The 15,493-nt window shown below is 36.1% G+C and overlaps 1 protein-coding gene across 1 annotated transcript in view; it reads right to left on the minus strand.

The window, feature by feature from the left end:
• Window positions 1-15,493, minus strand: part of SLC38A11 (solute carrier family 38 member 11) — a 57,908-nt gene that overhangs the window by 31,035 nt on the left and 11,380 nt on the right. Inside the window, exons 6-7 of the mRNA XM_045480054.1 lie at window positions 10,682-10,788; window positions 8,167-8,246 (exon numbers count right to left, since the gene is read on the minus strand). Coding sequence (XP_045336010.1) covers window positions 8,167-8,246; window positions 10,682-10,788 — 187 coding nt within the window. The remainder of the gene's footprint in view (window positions 1-8,166; window positions 8,247-10,681; window positions 10,789-15,493) is intronic.

The raw sequence follows: 15,493 nt of genomic DNA on the forward strand, positions 1-15,493 counted from the left end.
CTTCTACTCCTTCATTTTCTTCCCCATTCCAAGAGCTACTCAAAATCAAGATATTAAAATATTAAACGTTTCCTATGATTTTCCCAGACCTGCTTCCTCTCTGTGTTAACAACTTAAAAGAAGCAAGCGTCCTTCCTCTGTGTTTCCATAACACCATGCTCATAATTCTATGAAATAGTCTACTGAGGTTATCTTTTATGTATTTGTCTTCCCTACCTCACTCCCCAATGAGTTATGCGAGACCTGCAGAAAGGAACTGTGCTATATTGATCTTCACAGACGTATATCCTAAAAAACTGACCCGGTAAGTGAATGCTTACTGACTGAACTGACTCTCCCATTTTCTCCTTTTGGTGGTGAGTTCTAGGCCATCTAACAGTCCGGTTGTCCAAGCTGGACACTCTGACATCAATCTCCTCTTCTTCCTCTTCTTCACTTCTACCAGCCTTTTTGTCTTTTGCCTGGATGCTTGCTATAGATAGACTCCTTCCGAGTCTTTGTACCTCTATCTATACTCACCTCTGCTGTAAGATTAGTCCATTGATAGGGAGACTTGCTGCAGTTGCTCTCCTGCTGAAGAACCTCCAATGCCCCATCAGCTAAACAACAAATTCAAATTTCTTAACACTACACATGAAGCTTTCCTTCCATGTTGGTCTCTGCCAGCCTGTCTATGGTCATTTATTTGCATAGCCTAGTCAAACTCTCAGCTCAGAATCACCAAAGTCTAGTTACTTCCTAAACACAGAGGGCTACGTAGGTGGTGGAGATGGGAGAATGGGGGTCAGTGGATTAGGAAAGCACCATCTTCAGTAGTTTTTCAAATGAGGTAACATGAGGTTACCTTAAGGATCTCTTAAGGTAACATGGAGACATGGCTATTGTTAAAATTGTGATAAAATATGTATTTGAGGAATGATTTAAAGCAAGATAGAGTTTTTGGGAAAATTCTCAAGGGCAGCACTTTATTTTCCTTTGATAGTTCCCAAACCAGTGGCAGTATCCCTCCTAACCTTGAACTGCTTCTGCCATTCTACACATCACATGTTAAAGACATCACATGTCTGGGCCTCACACACTTCGGCCAATAGTAGCTTCCAACCTCTCCCCATTTTCCTTTTCGACCCAACTAACATTAGTACATTTTTTTTCAAGCAGGAGATCATATATTCTCTTATCTTGAAATATTATTACCTGCCTGCCCAGGTTGGGCTAAGGGCCCTGTCTCTGTTTCTAAACTCTTTCCCATAATTCTACTCATCATTATATTGAAATTATCTTTCAAATGTCTGTTCTTGCCATCCATAAACTATAGGTATTTAAGGTCAGGGACCGTCCTTTCTTCATCTTTATAGCCTGAACACCTAGAAGAGAGACTGACATTAGCTAGACTTTTCATAAATGCTTGTCGACTGGAAGAACAGACTACTCTATTTTTGCCCTTTGTTTGTGAATCACACCACATGCCAGTCTGGCTTCTCACTGGAAATAACAGACAGGTGAAAAACTCACTATGGCAGCCATTTAAAAAAAAAAAATGATGATGAGTAGAATACATTCTTAACACCCAGTAGCCTAAGCGGTTCCTCCAGCTCTGCTAGCACAGTGACTGGATGAATCTTTCCTGAGAATACATTGTCTTGTAGCTGTTTTTTCCTATTTTCATGTAGACTCAAGTCAAACAATGGATCTACTTGTTGCTTCATGTGAGCAATCTGTCTGGCAAAATGTACCAGTTCTAACACTGCTGCAGAACTTGGAATCAAATGGTATTTTAGTAAATCAGTTAGCTAATTTTGCTGGCATGGAAGTAGGCTTAGGAAATTTTTCTTTGACAGGGAATGTTTTTGCATGAAATTTTTATTGTCTCATGATAAGTTTTACTGGCTCATTACTTCAAAATTATAGTTAATCTCCAAATTGAAGCAATTAAAAGCAGAAGGCACAAAGTTTCATTCATTTATTCCACTGATCATTCAACACTCTTTTGCTGCAATTCTAATTCTGTGTTAGGTTCTGTGCTGAGTCATGGGTATATGATGTGAAAAGAGCTAATGCAATCCTGTTCTCATGTAGCTTGCAATTGTGGGAAAGGGATAAAATACACAAGAAAACATAAAATATGAATAAAGATAATTTAACATATAGTGTGATTATTTCATTCCTATGCACGGATCCCTTCTTACTTTCCATGGAGAAACTTCTAAATATAACCAACTAAAATATTCATCTTCTGAACATACCTTTGTCTACCACACTTTCAGATAATAATCTCATCTCTGAAAAAATATGGGCATGCACATACAAATGCCCTTCTCTGGTCTTCAGAATGTATCCATATTTTACTCTCCATACTTGATCTTACTGTTTCAAGAGGAAGAAGCATCCCAGTTCCTCGTCAGGGATTACTCTATATTTTAAATTCCAACTTTTCAAGATCTCCTGGGGGACTTGGTTCTATTTTTTGGCTTGACCTGTAACATGCTCAATATCTCCCATTGTAAAAACAAAAATGTATCTATTAGAGTTCTTCCTGTCTCAAGCTACTGTTTTGCCATGTTACTTTCATTCATTGATGCTCTTAAAAAACAAAAAGAGGTGGGTATGTATTTGCCCAATTCACTTCCCTACCATTCACTTGCATCTTACTTTTCTCTAACCTGATGTCCACTAATATCATTTGACTGATGTTCCTAATGGTTACCAGTAACTTCCTGTCACTTGAGGTGGACATCCGTAGCTTGTATCATACAGTGGCTACTCCCTCTTCTCCTGGCATCATTGCCTTGACTTCTTTTGGGACCACTTTTTCCTCTACTCTCAATCCATGTGCTTTAGTGGGAGTGACCCTATCCTTAGCATTAAGGGTAGGCATGTAACAAACACGAGCAAGTCAGCACAGGCTATGATGATAGAGTTTGGGATCATCACCAGTCCCCATTAGAGGCAATCAGAACTAACAGTGGAAGTAAGGTTGGAGGTAACCTAAAAGAGAAACCTCATTCTCTTTTCATGGACTGGGACTTGAATGGATGTAGGCTGGTTCTGCTACTGCCATCTTGTCACAATGAGGAGACAGCCTTTCAGAAACTGGAGCCAAAACAGGAAGCAAAGCCACGAAGTGGGAAAAGAGAAACTGTGTCTGATTTCATTGATTAAACTGCTAAATACAATCAAATCTAATAACGGGAATACCTTTGAACTTTGTAGTTATGTGAGACAATAAATTCTCTTTTGCTTCAAGCAGTTAGGATTCTGTGGTTGCTGTCATTTGCAACAAAAAAGGATAATAATTTAGTCATAAAAAATCGATGGCTCGTATTTGACAGAACTAATCATTGCCCTTTTCAAAAATGCACTATTCCTGTCTTTACCCATTTTTTCTAATCCTTCCTTTAATCCCCTCCAGGTCCTCTTTATGTATAGCATCAAATTGTAGAATTTTAGGATCAGAATGGATAAGGGGCAAAGAAACTAATACCTATTAAGATCCTTGAGGAAGGCACATTTCATATGCATAAAAGCCTGTTGAAAGTATGGACACACTCTTTGGAATTATGTTTGGAACACCACACTAATGATTAAACTGCTATAAAAGAGATGTTATATGAAGAGAAAATAGTTGTAAATTTGGACTGCATGCTATCATTTCCATTCCGAAATTAAACAATAGAATATTAATGAGGCACAGAATGAAGGTTTTCATAGTGATAATGCCTCCAATGGTAGTTTGAAAAAAAAAAAAAAAAGGAAGAACTGTCATTGCATTTTGATACTAGCACACTTTCTAGAAAGCAATTAAATCGCCTTGCCACCTCAGTTTTTAGAAAGCAAAAGGTTGGAAAATGCAATAAAAATGCACATTATTTCCAAAGAGAACTGAAAGTCATTGGACTATAAGATATTTGAAATCATATCAAAAAGCAGAATTTATAGCCTTATGAGTTATGAAAAAGGAAATTGAATCGTGTGTTTTATTTTTAAAACACAACGACTAAAAAGGTGTTTCCATAGTAACAAGGTCAATACCAGTAGCCATTACAGACCTTCCTCTTTTCTGATAGTGGGTTTAAAGATCTTTTCCAAATACCATTTTAAAAGCCCTATGAAAAAGTACAGCTTTTCTGATCATTCCTCTGAACCAAAAATGAGGAAAAACACACATGGAGTATTGAGTTTCTCATGTTTTATGGATTATAAGCATTTATGGTTGTCATATTTTCAGAAAGAAGCCTGCCTGACTAGCTATTATGCCAGCCCTCGAACATGGGATTTGATTAGCCTGATTGTAAATCTGGACAAACAGAAGTTGTTTGCAGTAGTATTCAAACAGAAATAAAAGGCATCACGATATTAGAAAAAAATACTTTTTTAACATCTAAATATTGAAAGAGTTAAGTAAATAATCCCTGTTATTAGAAAAATTGCAAAGGCTCAGATGAAGCATTATATCACCACTAGAGGAAGGTTAGAAAGATACAGACCACATTTTGTTTACAACAGAAATAAATAGCTCTTTGGCCATAAAATCAATTCATTTAGCGCCACCAGGAAATGGCCTCTCCTTCCTCTTTCCTTTGTATCAAGATACACTTGCCCATATGACAGTCATTTGTGCTGCCTTATCTTCCCCAATAACTGCGAGCCCCTTGAGAGTAGAGATATTTTCTCTTTGTATTCACAATAGTATCTCACATACGTTTTGCATTTAAAAAGTAACTAAAAAATAAGTAGAGAATGAATTGTGAAAAATAATGGCACAACAGTGCCTAAAATAACACAAAATCTATGGTGTATTTTTAGAAATGATACGTCAGTAAAAACGTATACTCGTGATTTAAATCTCTTTAAACCAAGAGGCTCTAGATCCTTGTTCACGGACTCAAAACTGTTAAATAATTAATTGTTTCCTAGACCAATTCCCTCAGAGTCTCTGCAGCTGGGGTCCTGGCATCAGTATTTTTGACAGCTACTCGGGTAAACCTAAAGCGATGCTAGAGTTGAAAATCATTGCTTTAAACTGTCCGCTGGGGCTCAATTAATGATTAATTTATTTGCCTCCAACTTTTAGCTACTTGGTTTTTTTTTTCCTCAATATTGCCTCATAGTACTGTATTTGCCAAATCTATAAGACTTTTTTTTTTTTTTGAGGGAGAGAGAGACAGCACACACACAAGCGAGCAGGGGAGAGGGGCAGAGAGAGAGAATCTTAAGCAGACTCAAGGTTCAGTGCAGAGCCTGACACAGGGCTCAATCCCTGTGATCCTTGGGATCATGACCTGAGCCAAAATCAAGAGCCCAACACTCATCTGACTAAGCCATCCAGGCAACCCTATAAGGCCTTTTATTATAACCTAATAATTTATTCTCTAGAGTCACTTTTTATAATAAAAGCTCCAATTAAAAAAGTTCTGTCTTACACAATTAAAAATGTTAACCAACAATTATCTATTGTATTCTGTTCAATATACTTATTAGTTTTTTGTTGCTGTAAATTCAGCTTCTGAAAAGCAGAGATGAATACAGTTCAATATAGTAGATACTAATCAATGTCAGTAGAATTTAATATATGATTTTGTGCTTTTATGCTTACCTTTCCTGCGCCTGGAATGCTTTTTACACTTTTATCTACCTGAAAAAATTCAGACTCATCTTTCAAAACACCCAGATCGTATCTTTCTTCCTCCAGGAAGCCCTTCCTGATTCAGTCAAACTATTAAGCCTTCTCTTCTCTGGCACTGCTACTGTGTTTATGCCTGTAGTTTGCACTTCTCCTACTGTACTGCCATTTCTTTTTCTTTTCTTCTATTGTTTTTAAAATAAGCCCATTTGCACTACTTGACTGTGAACAACTTGCACCAGGTGCTGACTTATGCCTCTCTGCTCTTTTACTCTCAGGGTGTGGCAAAATAGCTAGAAACAATAGGCATTCAATAAGAGTTTACTAAATGAAAGAACGAATGTCCATATTGAAGTGAACTGGGTGCATTTCAAAATCACGATTTCTGAGGACTAAATTGTGTCTCCTTCAAAAATTCATATACCCCACATGATGGTATCTGGAGATGGGGACTTTGGGAGATAATTAGGTTTAGAGGAGGTCCCGAGGGCAGGGCTTTCTTGATGGGATTAGTGTCCTTATAAAGAGCTAAGTTATTGTTGATATTAGTATGTAAATGTTTGTGAAAATCATCTCCCAAATATACAAGTTACTTTAAAATAAAGCTAAATAGGGGCGCCTGGGTGGTGCAGTCGGTTAAGCGTCCGACTTCAGCCAGGTCACGATCTCGCGGTCCGTGAGTTCGAGCCCCGCGTCGGGCTCTGGGCTGATGGCTCAGAGCCTGGAGCCTGTTTCTGATTCTGTGTCTCCCTCTCTCTGCCCCTCCCCCGTTCATGCTCTGTCTCTCTCTGTCCCGAAAATAAGTAAACGTTGAAAAAAAAAATTTTTTTTTAAAAATAAAAAATAAAAAAAAATAAAATAAAATAAAGCTAAATTGTTTTTCTTTATTTGACTATATATGTTAAAGTTTATATAATAATTTTCAAGACCTTACTGAATATGGAATTTTTATTTGTTAAGATGCACATTTGGATTTTGAAATCCACTGAAATAAATATAAAAATTTTTAAGTTTTTTAAACTTTCATCTGTCTCATGCATAAGCTAGGTGTTTTCTAGAAGAGAGATACGAGTGCCATTCCGAATTGCCTAATACTGCGTCTGTGACTTGTTGAAATCAAATAAACATCTTGATCAGTTGGGAAAAAAAAAAAGAGAGATACCAGAGAGCTTGCTGTCTCTCTCCCTCTCTGCCCTGTGAGGACACAGCAGGAAAGCAGCTTTCTGCAACCAGGAAGAGATCTCTCGCCAAAACCTGACCATACTGACAGCCTCTAGAACTATGAGAAAATAAACTTCTGTTGTTTAAGAACCCCAGTCTACAGTATTTTGTTCTGGCACCCCAAGCTAATACAACTATGAACTGGGATTAAGTTATTTGATGAGAACATTAATATAAATGTTATATTAATACTTATGCTTACTTATGCTTTTTTATTTTAATCCTTTAAAAAATACATTTTTTTTCCCAAAGGAAAGGCTATATCAAATGCAATTAGACAAGATATTTCATAATTCCTCCCAAATAAATTAGAGGCATAATTTTTGGTATTTTCCTGGTTGACTAAGAACCCAGCCATCAGCATATGAAGTTGAAAATGATGTGATCTTTCAGAACAATTAATCAATAGGAAAGAATAAGTTATCTTGGGGACCATGTTATCAAAGATAGTTATTTATCAGGATTCCTTTTTTCTCCCTCACAGGTTACATTCACTAAAGACTCAGTACAGTCTTTGTACTGTGCTATAGACACTGTCCTAAGTTAATTTTATTTTGTCTTAAGACCAATTTAAGCTTGTTTCATTCCAGCATTCTCTTGGGACTCTGGATAATAAACTCCCCAACCCTTATCTGGAGAATCTATTCTATAATCAAGGCATAAAAATGGAATTGTTTGAAATAGCAGTATCCACGCTTTGTCTTGTAGATAAGTAATATTTTTAAAACTTGGGGAACCAATACTAAGTTATCAACATTTTATTTGGCCAAATAACATTCAAAACAAATGAATGCCACTGTCAGCAATTAACATCAGTTCACAAGTGACAAAGCATCTTCACACAAATTAATTAAAGAATATAATCTTAGTAGAGAATAAAAGGTGGTTTTCAAAGTGACTATATTCCTGTAGTGGGGAAACATCTACTATATTCCTTATTCTCATTTCGGCCTATGTTGGTGAAACTTCGTTAAGGGCAAATTTCTCTCGGATAGATAAAAAGTTTCTGCCATTTACCATTTTTCCTCCTGAGTGCTGGACTTCATTCCTATTTCTCGCTATTCAAAACCCTTCCTTATTCTAATTCTTAGGATTGGCCATAACATAAAAAGTAACCTCAGTTTAATCACATCAGCATGCAGGGTCCAGATGAAAAATGCCTGTCTACTTAGATGTAATTATTTTCTCTCATTTTGTCAAATACTAAAGATAAATAATGCTTCCAATGCCACAATTACTTTATACTTCAGTATTTACGATATATTATATAAATATCTACTGAAGGCTGTAAATTAAAAACTAACCAAGATAGCAATAAAACTTACATGTATGGACTCAGTGAGACTACCCTTGCCATTACAATTCCAAGAATCAGAGTTGTTAAAACTGTAGAAAGAAGAGAGATCTGCAAAAGAAAATGTAAAGATGTTGTCAGTTTGGAAGAAAGATCGTTGTATTGAAAATATTAGGTGTTTCTCTTTTTACTTGCATAAACACATATACAGTTTTGTTTACACAATCCTATAGTAGTTTATTCTTATAGACTGGTGTTGATAATCTCAGGCATGTAACTTTTTATCAGATCACAGTATTACTTTTTTTCTCAAAATAGGGGACAAGTACCATATATGAGTGCTCTAATCTTGCAACAGGGCTTTAAATGTTTTTAGTGGCTTACTGTATAGAATACAAAACTGGTGATTTTCATTCATGAAAGTGAAAGGGAAGTTGTTTTCTTTTTTCTTCAGGTCCTATTTTGGTGTTGGCTTGTGCTTTTTTTCTACCTATAATTACTTCTTCTGCTTCTGTCTTTACCTTCTCCTCTCCCTTTCAACATAAGACCCTCCCCACACATACTCACTTTCACACATTTTGGGTGTCCTCTCCCTTTTCCCTTCTATTCTCTAGCTCTGTTAGTCTATTTTTCCTATTTGGCTTTGCCCTTTGGTCTGTTTCTACAGTCTTTGCTTTTTCCCCTCTCTTCTGTCACTATTTCAATGGTTAAAATATAAACCGGTCTGTGTGTATATGTGTTCTGTGCACTCAATATTAGATCTGTGTTTCTGCCCTTAATTTTTTAATGGATACGCCCATTTTAGACTTCTTTCTCTAATAAAAGAAACATAATATGAAACTGCTTTTATTTCATTTGATTGTCATTAACCTTGTTTCCTGGGTTGCTAGTTTTTAACTAGAAAGAAGGTTGTGTTATGAGTCCTCTGATCTACTGAGGAACAGGGATTTTAAATGACATTCCCCAAGTCACACAGCTAGAAGATGGCAGAGGGAGAATTCAAATGCAAGCATCCTGACTCCAGATCAGGACTCCTAACTACTGTGCTCTGCTCACTGGGAGGTTTATTTAGATATTTCAATATGAATCTTTTAAAGGGAATTTAGGGAAAATGTCCAGGTATTAATAATATGATAGAATGTTAGCTTTCTTTTCATGAATGCCCAGCCTTCTGCTCTCAGAAAATAACATTTACATCTATAACATGCGAAATGGAAAATTGTTCAGCCATTTAAGATTTTTCACAAAAAAGCTCTTGTTTATTTCTGGAAGTCTGTTAGGGAATGAAGGTAGAGTGGTCAGGATACTTTGGAATATCATCTCCACTCTCAGCTCCATCCGGAAGGACTGTGGGTAACAGGACCCATAACATGACCCTTATGGAAGGATCCATAACTACAGATAGACATGAAACATCACAGTAAGAAGTAAAATTCACTCAAGTGTTGAACTCTTCAAATTAGAACATAAAAAATATATAAATAACTCTCTTTAAAAATGATTCATCAGAATGCTTGGCAAAATATAGCTATAACACCCAATAATATTTTGCATAAAATACAAACACTCCTTGAGAGTAATGAAATGAAAATATAAGTAGATGGGGCGCCTGGGTGGCGCAGTCGGTTAAGCGTCCGACTTCAGCCAGGTCACGATCTCGCGGTCCATGAGTTCGAGCCCCGCGTCGGGCTCTGGGCCGATGGTTCAGAGCCTGGAGCCTGTTTCTGATTCTGTGTCTCCCTCTCTTTCTGCCCTGCCCCCGTTCATGCTCTGTCTCTCTGTCCCAAAAATAAATAAACGTTGAAAAAAAAAATTAAAAAAAACAAAAGAAAATATAAGTAGATAAAGGCTAACCCATGCAGAGATGAGATGAGATGAATGATGAGATGAATAATTACTTGCTTGGTTTCACTAGAAATAAATCATAATTTCTCTTTAGCAATAAGAATCATACACAACGGCCAAATTCTCATGAATCAATCAACATACTGACATTTAAATTCACTGGATGAAACACATCGTAGTTTACTAAAAAATTTTTAGCCAATGAAGTGAGTTATCCTTACTTCTTAAACTTATTCTAACTTTAAATTGTTTGAACTACTATCTGTAAAAATGATAGAACATTTTTTCAGTAAATTAGACTTTTGCAAGTATAATTCTTTTTATTTTCTAAATTGAAAGTATACTGTCTGCTTTCAGAGTATCTACCTTAAAAAAAGGAAAGTAAAGAACATATTTATTTCATAATCATTAGCTATTTAACCATCAATTCCCACAAATAAGATTAATATTCAAGCACAGTTTACCCTAGTATAATTATAAGTAAACTAAAAGAAACTAAGATAAATATAATTAAGAACTTGGCCACATAGAAGATAGTTTCATAAAATTAGTACAGGTAACAAAGTACACTTCAGCACCTTTTTATTTTTAAAATATAATTTATTGTCAAATTGGCTAACATACAGTGAGTAAAGTGTGCTCTTGGTTTCTCATTTCTGCTCTTGGTTTCAGTCTGCACCTTTTTAAAATGTAAAAGTTACCTTTCCAAGCTTGGCGATATCACGATACAAGGACAAAGGCAGAGTAAAGGCAGCCGTGGAAAGCACAATAATGAAGTGGCGACCAATAAACAAGTTTGCAGGGTCAACTAAAACACAACAAATATTATAAAGTCTTTATGGGTATGAGTAACACACCAGGGATACAAGTAATTAGCCAAACACTTAATTGCAAAAATAACTCAACATTAAATGTTACCTAAATGACAAATATTTTGAGTAAATAAATCCCATAAAATCATGTAAAAATAGAAATTATTCACAAAAATATAAATACAAAATAACTTAAGGATGAACCTATAGTTCAAATAATCTTTAAAAAATTTTTTTTAATGTTTATTTACTTTTTTTAAAGTTTTCATTTATTTTTGAGACAGAGAGAGACAGAGCATGAGCAGGGGAGGGGCAGAGAGAGAGAGGGAGACACAGAATCTGAAGCAAGCTCTAGTCTCTGAGCTGTCAGCACAGAGCCTGACACGGGGCTTGAACTCACAGACTGTGAGATCATGACTTGAGCTGAAGTCGGATGCTTAAGCGACTGAGCCACCCAGGCACCCCTTAATGTTTATTTTTGAGAGAGAGAGAGAGAGAGAGAGTGAGTAGGGGAAGGGCAGAGAGAGAGGAAGACAGAATCTGAAGCAGGCTCCAGGCTCTGAGCTGTCAGCCACAGCCTGACGCGGGGCTCAAACTCATGAACCATGAGATTGTGACCTGAGTTGATGTGGGACACTCAACCAACTGAGCCACCCAGACACCCCTAGTTCAAATAATCTTATATGTTTCATTCAAATCATTTTAATAGCCTTCTAGTCAGTTTTCCTGCTTTACCTTTCCTTTGTCCCCCTAGAGTGTACTTTTAACCCAGAAAGTACAAAGATCCTTCCCAAAGGTTAAACACATGATGTCACTGTTGGTTCAAAACTCTCTAATGGCAAATCCCTTCAATAGGAAGTAAGCTACATGAGGACAGGGCATGTTCTGAGGATTTTTCTTTTTTTTTTTTAATTTCAGTATTCTAGAGAGATGTGAGCAGTAAAACTTAACATTTCAAAAATCAAGCTTTAGGTAAAGATATTCTATTTCTACACTTTTGTCGAGAAGCAGTGGTCTCCCTGAAGAAAAGTAGACAGAAACTACTTGTGTAGAGAAGTCTTTGGGAAGCTCTGCAGAAACCAGTATATACTGCAGACTCTTGGCTATCATAATGAATAAATAATTGTGTGTGTGTGTGTAGGGGGGGGGTGTACACGCACACGTGTGCCTGTCATCAAATACAAGCAAAAGTTGTAAACATAAAATAAAACATACTTGCAAGGGTTTATATCATTTTAAAGCTGTGCTAACCATAGTGTTAACTTCAGGAGCTATATATCCATTCCAAGGAAGACACCACTGCTTAAATATTTGAGCTCATATTGAATTCTTTCAGAGATCCTACCACTAGGTTTTTGAAAGGTCCCCAGTGATACCAAGTCTTTGTTCATTAATTTGTGCAAAGTCTAAGGTCTATAGAATAAGTGAGTGAGTGTGGTTAAAAAAAAAAAAAGCTATTACTGGGAAAAGCGAGACTCATTTTCTAATTTTCTCATATGGCTAATTAACTTACAGGGAAGTTCTCAGATGCAATTTCAAAGTGGTATAAATATACACACAAACACACACACGTACATACTGTAATAAAAAATAATCATGAATATTTGTTTAACTCAGACATAATTAAACAATTATCATAAAGTTGTGAAATCAAAATACTAAAACAGGAAGTTCAAGTTCCTGAACCCTGAGCTCAACTACTTACATATTTCTGGTGAACATAATTTGAATTAAATTATTTGCATATCTGTTTCTGTTTACCCTTTCAAATAATTTGCTCTACTAATATGTTTGGTAGAAAGTATAGGTTCTCTTCACTAGGAAATTTTAAGTCCTTAAAAAACACTGAAATAGAATCCTATGAATAGCAGAGACGAACCTAGTAACAAAGGCTCTCTATTACCATAAAGGACATTTTTTAATAAGGATCTAACGATGAGATCTATTATTTATACTGATCTTCTAACAAAAATACACCTGAATAAGTATTTTAAGTGTTTAAACTATAGTAAGATTTTTTTAAGTCTATTTATTTTGAGAGAGAGAGAGCACAAGCAAGGGAGCAGCAGACAGAGAGGGAGAGAGAATCCCAAGCAGGCTCAGCACTATCAGCATAGGGACTAACGTGGGGCTTGATCCCAGGAACCATGAGATCATGAGATGAGCTGAAATCAAGAGTCAGATATTAACCGACTGAGCCACTCAGGCACCCCTAAACTATAGTAAGATTTTTGAGAAATTTCAAAATCATCTAAACATACAAATTCTTATACCAACATTTCTTACTACTTTGACTTGTATCAAGAACCAAAGCTTTGGTTATCTGAGAGAAGTATAAGCAATTCCCACTTGCCAGTCTAAGATATTGGTGATATATTTCAGGGGAAAAAATACAGCTAAGGATTTTATCTACTTCTAAAAGTATTTTGGCATCATCTTATACTTTATAAAATATACAAACAAGGCACACATTATAAAATATTCCATTCAACAATGATAAACTGTGATAAGGGGCACCTGCGTGGCTCAGTCGGTTGAGCATCCGACTTCAGCTCAGGTCATGATCTCATGGTTTGTGAGTTCAAGCCCCGCGTCGGGCTCTGTGCTGACAACTCAGAGCCTGGAGCATGTTTTGAATTCTGTGTCTCCCTCTCTCACGGCCCCTCCCCCGTTCATGCTCTGTCTCTCTCTCTCTCAAAAATAAATAAACAAAAAAATTTTAAAAAACTGTGATAAGAATAAAGTGTGTTCTTTGCTATGTTGCCTATTTTTTTAAATTCATTTTTGATTATTAAAAATTTAATAACCAGGGAGGGAGGTTCAAAGGGAACTTTAGCTTTGTAGAAGGTGTTTTATTTATATGAAGAGTATATATCCATATACTATTTATAACTAAAAAACAACAAAAATGTGATCGAAATGTTTCTCTTTTGGGGAAATTTAATTAATTTTGGTCTATTTTGTTGTACAGCTGATATTATACAGGAGAATACTGAACTACCATCAAAGCAAATAGGATAGGTATCTATAATTTGATATAAAATTTGTTAAAAAGGAAGGGAGGAAGGAAAGTAGGGAGAAAGTTGTTGGAAGAATTGTCCCTACCTGGTTTTCCCCAAACAAAGAAATTATGGGTATGTTCTATCTCCTCTATTTTGTCTGTGTTTTCTATTATTTCCTAGTAAATATATATATTTTTCAAATAAGAAAATAAAGTGATAAAAAGATTTTTCTAAATTAATATATGCTCCTTTGAAAACGTAAAATGTAACAAAGGAAACAAAAAAATCTTCATGAATCCAATTAAAAGATAATCACAGCTGACATGTGAATGTATTTTTTCTTGTTTTTTCCCTTAGTTGTTGATGAAAATAGAAAGTTTACATAATTAGGTCACATTTTATACACGGCATTCTTCCACTCACATGATCTCAGTTTATGAAAACATGATTTGTAGGCTGGGGGCTAGAACAGAAGCTGCTGATAAGAGCTAACAGTGTTGGGTGAGCCTGCTATCCGCCAAGGACTGTCGGTATTACCTCTGTTGTTTCACACAATTCTATGAAGCAGGTGGTACTCTACTTGGTAATTTAGAGATGAAGAGACTAGAACTCAGAGAGGGCATTTACCTTCTCAAGGCCACACAGCTAGCAAACAGTGTGTCTGTGATTTGATGGTCAAGTCTCCCTGATCTCCGTTTCCACTAAACCCTGTGAAACGAGTAGGTGTGATTTCTAGTTTTAGGTTTTGTTTTCTTTTGGTTTGTATGTGTGTAGGATGAGTGATTCAGCACTGAGAGGAAAGGTGTATCTGCATCGCTGTCAACGATGATAACAACTGTAGAGTTAGGTCACCATGAACTGAGGATTATGTGGCTTGGACGGGAAGCTCTTCAAGACAAAAAGACTCGTGACCTCTAAGTTATTTAACGCGCCATGATATAGTGCAAGGTCAAACAGGGAGTGGGGTTGTGGCACATGTTGAAAAGGTCTGCTTGAAATGTTCATAGTGGTTTTTCAATATCAGGCCAAATGAAACAACCCAAATGTCCCTCAACTAGGTGACAGATAAACTGCTGTACATCCAGATGATGAAACACTCCTCAGCAATAAAAAAAGAGCAAACTACTGATACACCCCCAAACTTGGATGAATCTCAAATGCATTATATTCAGTAAAGGATGCCAGACTTGAAAGTCTACCTATATATGATGCCATTTATCTGGCATTCTGGGAAAAGCAAAACTAGGGAGAGAAATCGTATAGTGGTTACCAGGAGCTGTACATGAAGGAGGGTTTGACTACATAGGGAAATAAGGAAAAATTTTTTGAGGGGATGGAATTGTTCTGTATTTTGACTGTGATTGTGGATATATGGCTATGCATTTGTCAAAACTCACTGACCTATACGTTAGAAAGGGCTAATTTTACTGTATTAAATTATATCTTAATACAAATAATGGGGGAAAGTCAGCTTGCTTATTTAAGAAACAGCATAGTAAAAACAGTACATGAAAAATGTTACTACAGAGAGTTGGTGATATGTAGCACAAGATTTTTAAAATCCAAAGTATTCTAAGTATATGAATAGCAATGATATCCTTTAAACAGCTAAATAAGAACTAAACTGTCTATAAAGGTAGATTAATACTTTAGGATCAGAATGGATCATGGATATTGCTAGATATCTGAAGTCATCCAA

The sequence above is a fragment of the Leopardus geoffroyi genome, chromosome C1 (assembly GCF_018350155.1).
Source record: "Leopardus geoffroyi isolate Oge1 chromosome C1, O.geoffroyi_Oge1_pat1.0, whole genome shotgun sequence".
NCBI lineage: Eukaryota > Metazoa > Chordata > Mammalia > Carnivora > Felidae > Leopardus > Leopardus geoffroyi.